The following is a 10,224-nucleotide window of genomic DNA, read 5'->3' as shown; positions in this document are numbered from 1 at the left end:
TGAAGGCCGATAAATTTGAGGGAAACGTTGAAGTGGCTTATCTAGTGGGAATACTTGCGTATTCTGCATGGTGATCTCTGTGGGCACCTACCGAGACTGCTTTCGTTGCGAGTGTATGTTTCTTGTTTGGCTGTTACTTCTTGGATCGACAGTTCATCATAATTTGTTGGTTTTATTCATTCGTTGAATTCTGTAATGTATAGGTGTAAGTGTGGAAATAGCCAGTGTCAATTTTCTTTAAAACATTAGCGAGTACTTTTGCTGCAGGGATCTGGAAGGCTGTTTAGAGTCTTGTGAAAGTGACCTTGTCCTTCAAAATGTTGGCCCCGGCGTTAAAGTGTCCTGTGTGATTCAACATCCCAGGATTTGAACCTGTTTGCCTTCAGAAATGGAGTCTTAAGTTAACAGCCGGAAAATGAGGCAAAGCAAGAGGAAAGCAAATGTATCAACAAACAGGAGACGAAGCAAGGTGAGCGGTGAATTTTTTTTTTTTTTTTTTTTGGCTAAGTATGGTTTACAAATAGAGTACATGTTCTATACTGCTGGTGTATTTGATTAAATATCTGATTTTATCTTTGCTTCGTTTCTTTTTATTGCTTCCACTTCCATTTCTCTTATAACTTGAGTCTTCTGCCATGAGAATCGTTTAATTAAACGCCTTTCATATTTGTCTTGTCACGTTTGATCAAAAGCGGTTCAAACGTCAAGTAAAGGCCTCTCTTTGAAATTCTTCAAGCACAAACTGAACCCATCTTCTTCGTAATTTCATGGCGATTATCGTCAAAATACGGTATCAGGAAATGAAGCCTTATACCGCCTTTTAAACTTCTGGTATTGTAGCATCCTGCTGCTTCGCATGTAAGCTGCATTCAAAAAATCCGCAGAAAAGAAGTCAAATTTTGACGTCTCAATTGCAGCTAGACCCATACCTCTCTTGTCTTGGTAGCGCGGCTAACGTGGCAGTATTTTGCCGCTAATTTTATACGTATTCAACAGATCGTTTCTATAATAACTTGAGCTTTCTGCAAGGAGAATCGTATTAGAAATAGGTGTTTAATGAAAAGTCTTCCATATTTGTGTTGTCACGTTTGATCAAAAGCGGTCTAAACGTCGAGTGAAGTCCTCTGTTTTGAAATGCTTCGAGCACTGTGACAAACTTAACCAATCTTCTTCGACGTTCATGGCTTCATGGCGATTGTCGTCAAAATACGGTATCATGAAATGAAGCCTTATACCGTCTTTTCAATTTCTGGTATTGTTGCATTCTGCTGCTACCCATGTAAACTGCAGTCAAAAAATCCACATTGAACTAGTTAAATGTTCAGAAAACTCTGTCTTTTACGTCACAATAGCAGCTAGACCCATATCTGTTTTGTTTCGGTAGCTAGTGCGGCCAACAGAGCAGTATATTGGCCAACGTGTCGGAGTTTTACGGCAAATTTTACGTATTGAACAGACCATCAAATATCGAGATTTAAACCAAATCAAAAAATTGTTTGCGCCAAAATGCCCCTAAAGTCACGCTAATAGATATATATTTTTTTGAGAATCTTCAGTGGTGAAGCGGAAAGAAGTGGTTCCGATAAAATAGAAGCTCCGGGTTCGAATCTAATCCACGGATATGATTTTTTAATTTCCTTATTTTCTGTGCTACCACAAGTCCTGGGACACAGTGTCCTAAATTGACGTTAACAGTAAATTTTATTCAAAGCTAATTACGAATTAACGATTATCGTTAATTTAGAGAAGAGATCATGTTGGAAGTAGTTAATAGGCCTTTTTCGATATATTAAAAGAAAGGAGAGGTTTAACAGAGGACATAAATGTTAAGCGAGACAATCGGCTGGCGTGAAAACACGCCCAAAGACAAAGGAAAGTGGATGATATGCAAATATTTTTACATTCATTCCAACGTGTTTCTTTTGTTTTTGTCCTCAATGACTCACTATCAACCCGAATATTTTGATATTTCGAAAATGGCCTATTTTGTTGGGCTCCCGTGCCGGCAGCGGGTTATCATGAGACGAAATTGCGAGAAGTTATCCCCGCACACTTAACTTAACAATTGTCTTATCATGACAAATGAAAAATTCAGGAGGCTTTAACGGCAATTTTCGCACCCGAGACACATTCATGCTTGATCGCCAAAAACAAAATTAAGTTTTCAAATCTCCTTTGTATCGTGATATAATCTGTGTGTTCGGAATCAAATGTGTAATGGAATAAGACCAGTCTGAACATCGTGTTACGGGAGGCGGATGGGTCATAACATTATTGTGGTGTTCACTTGTGAAATAAAACTTCACACAAGTAGAATTTTTATTCCAATACGAACTAGTGAACTTCCTACGGCGTTTGTATGTAATCACTCTCTTTCCTGCCCCGATATATTCCTTTAACACTTTCGTAATTTTTTACAGTGAGCACCAAGCATCATGCATACTCGAGACTGAAGCCCCGCGCAAATGAAAGGCTTCAAGGTCCTTCAACATTTGCTTCAACATCCGTTCGATTTTGTTGAAGAGCGATGTTGAAATTTGTCAAGTATAGCAAGAACGAGTTCACGAATCCTATTTTTCAATCGAATCTTTGTAGCGCCGCTATTTTGCGCTTATTGGCAATTTGCTTTTTTGTCACGTCGCTTTCGCCTAAAGACAACTGTTGACGCTGTTGTGCCGCATGACAATCAAATAAACTATTTTAATCCCCTGAATTGCTGTTAAAGGCGATAGCTCGTTTTGACTAAAAAAAAATGTGGACTCGTGTAGATCGTCCGATATCACGACATTTGAGGCGCGTTTACACGACAGAGGAAAAATGGCACAGGTCCGATAAATAGTGGAACGGTTCCAATTATGTTTGTAAAGAAACAGTGAACTTTTATCCGTTCCACTACAGAACCATAGGCGCCTATGGTCCTGTAGCGGAACGGATAAAAGTTCACTGTTTCTTTACAAAAATGAATGGAACCATTCCACTTTTTATCGGACCCGTGCCATTTTTCCTCTGTCGTGTAAACGAACCTCAAATTGTGATGATCTGCCTTCTGTTGACCTCTGTTGTGTACTTTGTCAACGGCGAAGAAAATTATATTACTCGAAATCACCCGCTTCAAGTTCTCTTTTCGCTTTAGTTCACTCAGTGAAACTTTTCTAGCCAGTTGACCCATCAGTTCTAAACGTTTACGTTTATTTCAGTCATAAAGTCGACCAATAAATCCCGATGCAACAGTGATTTGTTAATTTGGTAGCTGTATACTTGGTAATATTGTGTTGACTTGAATTTATCACGGTCAATTTTCATTGTAAATACAACTCTTACCACTCAGCCTATCTTTATTCGTCGTCAGATTCTATCATCAACTCCCGGCATATTTTGCTGTTTTTTTAATGTTGTTACAATCATGCCAATAGAGCCCTTTCGTGTTATAAAATTTACCTCTGCTGTTCCTGTTTCAGTGCTGCTTTTGGAATAGAATAACATCAAATCACACACCATAGCACGAGAGGAACCACTAACTCAGTGAGTACACTCAAAGGCCACCTTTCCCATGCAAAACTGCTACAAAGGGAAGGGGAATAAAAAGATCGAGCCCCAAAAAATCTGTTTTGATGTTCATGATCGTTATTCCTTTTATACTGTAAATGAATGTAAATAAAACGTGATAGAGTTTTGTATTGCTAATATGCCTTTGAGAGGAAGACAACGACGCTAACGAAAGCGTAACTTGAAAACATTTTCTGACGCTATCGTAAACCTATTTGCCGTCTATATCCCGTACTGTTCCAATATCACAATATCGGCGAAAATGCTCCAAGTGTATTGTATTGGAAGAATTCGTTATTGAAGTAAATATGGAGAATGAAGGATTGCTTGGAAGTATGTTCACGTTGTCGTCAAAACTTCATCGATTGAATGTGGTTACATTTATTCCTATTTTACTTTATTAGGGACTTCAACATCTACGCCGGCGACGAACTGAAAACGTCACCTCAAAATATAAACTTTGCGCTTTTGTAAGAGTTCCGCGATTATTCTCTCTCGTTCATGTCATGAGGCGAAGTATCCTAAAACTCAATTGGAAACGAACGTTTCCTCACGTTATTGCCAAAACCTCAATTGGTGATTTTATGTCGCAAAGTACTGGCAGAAATGCGTGATAATAAAACAAGTGCTGACTACTACGTTTATTTTTTCTCTTTTAACCAAATGATATACGTTGCGTTCTCTTTACCCTGGCCTTCGTCGTTTCTTAAACTCTGCTTTACTTTCTTGTTTTCCAAAGGACGGAAAAGAAATGTATTTAGAAATATATGCTGCAACTACAGCACGCCTTTTTGCGGCATTAAAACCTAGTTTAGGACGAGTCGCTGTTTCCGTTGCATCCTCGTCCTTGCCAAAGCTGTTTGTTATGGACAAATGAGACATAAGTACATCATTTAAGACATGTTCGCGTGTGTTTCATCTTATTCAAACTGACAACCCTTCATGCTAAAGGATAAGGACGGATTTTCATCGCATTGTACAGACCAATCTTCATTCGGCATGTCAACTTTTCCAGTTCTTCAACAAATGACCCAATTGTTTCCATTTCAACAACCAGAGCATTTTACACTGAATTCACTTGGCTTACAGCAAAATTCTTGGGGAGCGAAGACATTAAATCGCCGAAAGATTATTAAATGTGTCACTCTAGCTTTTCTGAATTCTTTGGTTCAAGAGAAAGGTACAGACAGACAATTCTAAATCCGTCGTCTTATAGGTAAGAAAGCCGCTCTAAGAACTGTAATATGTCAACAATGTATGCGCAATATCGGCGCTCTCTGTTGCACAGACCGTCGTCAATTAAGTCAGATGTAGAATGTTATTTTTACAGTACCCTACATGGACAATTGAAAAGTTATTGTCAGATGCTCGCGACCTCCACATAACCTAAAATTTGCTCAGTTCACGTCGTCGTCGTCAGGCCGAGAACGGCAATTGGCATGGGAACGCGCTTCCAAAACTACGGTTTGAAAACACTTAATGATGAAGCACCTTCATTTCCTGCTGTTAGATTTCATAACCTTTTGCTAGTCTTTCAAAAAAGCCAACCGAGCAAAGTTACTTTGAAACCACGTGCACTTATCATCATCCTAGAAATATTTATATGCAAATCTGTCTGAGCATACAGTCCAACTGTTCATGGGGAATATTTCAGGGTTGCGGTCCCATTAAAGGCAAAGCTTGTTTTCGTTGGCTATCTCTTAGAGTTTCTTAGTCACAAAAGTATTGTTATTCCACTTGGATGTAGATTGATTGTGTACACCAGGTGTAAATAATTTTTCATCCGTTGACTGACATATTGACATGTACACACGTGGCTCTTTGTTCAGTCAAAAGCATCTCAGTTGTAAACGCGAAAAAGTTCAAGCTTGTATCTTTGTGAAGCTCTCTGCAGAATCAATAAAACTTCTTTCTTGTGATTCACCTAAGGTACATTTATTTCGTTTCTCCAACTTGATACTCCAGTTGTACCGAAGGCAGTGATCAAAGACGACTATTTCGTCAGCTATGAAGTACTCGCGAGTGAAAACCCCTTGTGGTGGCTTGCGTTTCCTTGTTGTGTTAATGATTTGCTTTACCATTTTGGTCCACATCTCAGCCATGGATGATCAGCGTCCAAATAATCACGATGTCCATGCAACTGGACAAAAGACTGAGTCGATGCTGTTTCGCGAACGTAGAAGAATCAAGAAAAACACCACTCAAAACCCACAGGACTTTGCAAAACGACTAAAAAGCCTTGAAGAGAGGTTTGTCCTCGATAATCCATAGCCGGTTACCCTCCCAATACAAGAGACTGACTCACTGAGAAATCTTTTCATTTTTTTCTTCATTTGTTCATTGTCTCCAATGTTGTATTTGTTGTATTTTTCGCTTAGGAAGATCCATGCTGATAAGTGCTTCGTCGATTCCGGCTTGGCCACTAAAATTATTTGATCACATTTCGATATAATCCTTCATGTATTAGGACTGAGTTTACATTTTTATAGTTTTCGGAAATAAAATTCAGGCTCGGGATTTATCGAAGACTGAACTTTTTCCAGAAACTTGACATGTCTGTTCCCACAACAGCAGTACTGAATAATTATAAGATAACTTAAGATGTTGCCAGTTAACTTAATTCCAAAGGAGTGTGAAATGTTCAGTAGGCTGAGTGAATATGTCTATCGATACGTTTTTTTTCGTTAAAATCAAATATATTTTACCAATTAAGTGATTTTCCTCGCAAACTAGAGAAACTAGTTTTGAAAACTTCAATCGCTTGAAGGTATTTATCCAAACGCTGAGGCAATGTAAGCAAGTTGAAAACCGTGATCAAAGATTCGAAGGAAAGAATCATGTTATATCCGCCCCTCCATGCAGGATATCATGTAAAATGTCAGCTGAAATAAAACCAAAAAGAGAAACGTATCTGCAGCTAGGGCTTGGTCCAATCAGAACTACGCAATCAAACGTTTGTATACTCAGTTTCTTGAAAACTCTTCAACATTGCAATGTTGACATTTAACACAACACGGACAGTTGTATGCGGGTTGAAAGTTATTTCCCTAAAATATAATAATGCTTTTACCTGTTTATGCTTGAACACTTTACTTACAGCTCAGACATGACCATCTGATCGCAATCAACAATTCTGATGAATATCAACACTTTCATTTTATTTTTTTGTAGATTTGATGCACTGATGCGGTTCCCCTATCTGGGATCAAGTGGGGATTCTTACAATTCACTTGTAGCCTACCTTTTGGGTTGGTATCAAACCCACCCTTGATTATAAGAGAATGACATTCAAAAGAAAAGTCATTCAGTGATAAAAGTTTTTTCTCAGTTTTCATTTATTGGAGGCAAAACAGAAAATCAGTAAACTCTTCCCTGATTTGCAAAGTTCATGCCAGTACATGAGCGCAACAAAATTCTGGCATAAAAACGTTATTTTGTTCAGGTTATCCACTGAATTCTTTTGTACCATTTTCAATCTCAAAGGAAAGCATACCCAAAACAGTGGAAAGGAAAAGATGGGACCCCCTGGACCCCCTGGTCCACCAGGGAAACCAGGGTTGGCTGGTAACCCTGGTTCGGATGGAAAAACAGGCCTCAAAGGTAAACGAAACTCCACACTGCTCAGAGACTTCACTTCATAGAGCTGTCATAGATTTCGCTGTCTTCGAATTAATTCTGCCGGCCCAAAACCTCTGAAACTGTGAAGAAAGCACCCCTTTTGTGATGAATAAAACCATGCTGGCAATTGTACATCAACTGAAGTTAATGTACAGGAGAAGGAGGTGTTTACAACGAAATTTGTGGCCGTTTCTGAGAGAAGGAGCCGAAACTAGGCAAAACGTTAATCTATAGGTTAAAATCAACTTCAATTCTTTCCATCAGTACTCAAAAAATTAGTCTCATCTGACAAATGGAGTCTGCAGTGAACAGAGGAAAAATTTTATCTTTTGGACTCCACCACATTTTAAAGCTTTGAAATTGTATCAGCAAAATAGCATGGTAGAGCCTCTTTAAAAAGAATAAAAAAGTTAAAACTGGTCCAAACTGAGGATGATTTGATTCAACCAATCACCAAACAGAAGTGTTTAAACGTCTTTCATCGGACCATTTCCAAACTGAATACAGGATAACTACCTAACAGAAAATTATAAAACCAAAACCAATGAAAGTAATACTTTCGCCAATCAAAAAGGAGGGAAACTTGCCTTATTTCTTTGATTATTTCAGCAACATAATCAGGCGTGTGTAAAAATTATACAACTGTCTGACATAGTGAATACCTTCAAAATGTTGCTCCAATAGGCAATGAAATGTCGTTTCTACCTTTTGCCCATCCTTTATGCTAAAAATTAGTTTCACACCGAGTTAAACATCTTCCCCGTCTTCCCTTTTGTTTGTGACCATGGAAAACTGCTCCCTTGCAACTTTTTCCATCAGCACCCAACAAATGATGATGACACATGCGAGTGTACCTCTTTTTCCACAGGGGAACCAGGAAAGCCAAGCACAAACACACCGTTACCAGGCCCTCCTGGTCCTAAAGGACAACAAGGAGCCCAGGGACCTCAAGGAGCCAAAGGAGAAAAAGGACAAAACGGAACTGGACAGTCTGGGGTGAAGTATGTTCGGTGGGGAAGGACCACATGTCCCAGCGGTGCTCAGATTGTTTATAAAGGTATAAAAATCACTGAACAAGGCAATTGAACGCTTCCTATCACCAGGCATTCCGTGAAAAAAGCTTATTGCATCAGTTGAAAATAGCAGCTGGCCCAAGCAATTACACTTACTTTGCTTCATGTTTTGGTGCTTGTGATAAAATTCTTGAAGTCTCAAATTTTCCTTTCTTTATAGGTATAATAATAAGTCACAGGGGTCGTGGGGAGTAGAAAACGAATTACGCAAAAGGAACACGAATCAAAAGGAAATACTGATCTCGCTAAAAATAGACTGAATGAAAACATAGAATGGCAAAAACGGCCAAAAGCCACAACATTGAGAATTCTTTTAGAGGTGTAATTTAGTTAGGAATTAGTACTTGTTTTTTCCTCTCTGAGCAAGCTAAACGCGTTTTACATACCGTTTCCACGTTTTAGGGATAATTGGGGGTGAAGGGCACGCCGACTACGGTGGTGGAGTCAACTACCTTTGTCTTCCTCACAATCCAAAGTACGACAAGTACAATGATGGTAACCAGCACTCAGGATACATTTACGGCACTGAGTATGAAGTCAGTCAATACAACGGAGACCCTTTTAAGAGAAATCTCCATGATCATGACGCACCCTGTGTTGTCTGCTTCGTGAAGTCACGTGGTTCAATGCTGATGATGCCCGCAAGGAATGACTGTCCATCTGGATGGACCGACGAGTATCATGGGTATCTGATGACTGCACATTCTGGTCACAAACATTCAAGTGATTTCATCTGTGTCGATGGTGATCCAGAATACGTTCCTGGTAGCCATGCTAACAAAAATGGTGCCTTGCTGTATCCCGTGGAAGGCTCTTGTGGTTCACTTCCCTGTCTTCCATATGTCAACGGTCGAGAGTTAACATGCGCCGTCTGCACCAAGTAAAGAAAAAAGAAAGCTTGAACAGTAGTTGATTTGCATCAGAACTAAACAGAAACTAAATGAAATATCAATCGCTAGCAAGCCAGAGAGCAAATGCAGAGTAAGGGTGCAAAACAATAAACTTGTTGATCTTAATGAGTCTTGTGTTACACGATTATGTTCAATTCGATCCACTAATCAGCACCTTACAGCTGCACGTCTTGGAACAAGCGCCCCCTTCGATTGGTACCGAATATACTAAACATTTTAGATGTACTCAAGTCTTCTTACAAAACTCAGTAGAAATTGATCCTCCACAGCAAGTCCATTTTCATTAATTAATTGAAATTTCTCCGACAAATCAAATAAGACCACATTGGTATCAAACCCAAGGTTGACCCCCAATGGAACAAAAATACGCAGGCATTTGAACTTACCTAACCTAGATAAGGGACAATCTTTCCTCCCTTGTACCCATTCTTTTTCTAAGTGACACCGTCCTGGGCATGTATTTTCATGTGCCTCTTTCAACAAGAATGGGTACAAGAGAGGAAAGATTGCCCATCTGTCTGGTTTAGGTACGAGTATAGACCTCTTTTATAATGGCGGCCCAAGAAAATATCCTTTTGTTTTAATGCTAATAAGCCTTTTTAGCCTCGCAACGACGAGCAAATTTCAAAAGAATATTTGTTTCAAAATGAGGGCAGTAGGTCTAATTAACATAAACACAAAAGAATGAAAAAGTGGTCGCCATTTATGACAGTGACACTTCCACCCTGTTTGACATCCTAGCATAACATTTACCATGAAATTCGAAGAAAAGCATAAAATTAAACGGCCTTGTCAAACGCGAGCAAAATCGTACATATGTTTCAACGATGACCTAGTATAGGAAGAAACTTTTCACCGGCCTTTAATTACATGAAATGGCACTCGACTCGACTCCTTCACACCACGAAAGCACGAGGTTAATTTAGTTCGCACCTTGACCTATCGTTGTTTTCGTATTTGTTCTGATTCCTCTTTATGCGTTCAGTCTTGACTTTAGTTAATGAAATTGAAAAACTATTATTACAAAATGGGTATCTTGTGGGCAAGTGAAGCGTTCAAATCCTGTCACAACATCC

General features: G+C 39.1%; 1 protein-coding gene across 4 annotated transcripts in view; it reads left to right on the top strand.

Moving 5' to 3' along the window:
- LOC138027704 (short-chain collagen C4-like) overlaps nucleotides 1-9,257 on the top strand; it is a 23,851-nt gene extending 14,594 nt beyond the window's left edge. For 2 of the 4 annotated variants that reach the window (XM_068875287.1, XM_068875284.1), the window contains exons 2-5: nucleotides 6,718-6,794; nucleotides 7,030-7,146; nucleotides 8,033-8,221; nucleotides 8,640-9,257. In XM_068875287.1, coding sequence (XP_068731388.1) covers nucleotides 6,718-6,794; nucleotides 7,030-7,146; nucleotides 8,033-8,221; nucleotides 8,640-9,121 — 865 coding nt within the window. In that variant the 3' untranslated portion in view covers nucleotides 9,122-9,257. Of the gene's footprint in view, nucleotides 1-433; nucleotides 470-5,438; nucleotides 5,796-6,717; nucleotides 6,795-7,029; nucleotides 7,147-8,032; nucleotides 8,222-8,639 lie in introns of those variants that run through there. The other 2 variants (XM_068875286.1, XM_068875285.1) reach the window with 2 other exon arrangements.
- Nucleotides 9,258-10,224: the final 967 nt, after the last annotated feature.

The sequence above is a fragment of the Montipora capricornis genome, chromosome 12, assembly GCF_036669925.1.
Source record: "Montipora capricornis isolate CH-2021 chromosome 12, ASM3666992v2, whole genome shotgun sequence".
Classification (NCBI taxonomy): domain Eukaryota; kingdom Metazoa; phylum Cnidaria; class Anthozoa; order Scleractinia; family Acroporidae; genus Montipora; species Montipora capricornis.
The sequence above is the reverse complement of the archived record's forward strand: the minus strand, read 5'-3'. Positions and strand labels throughout refer to the sequence as shown.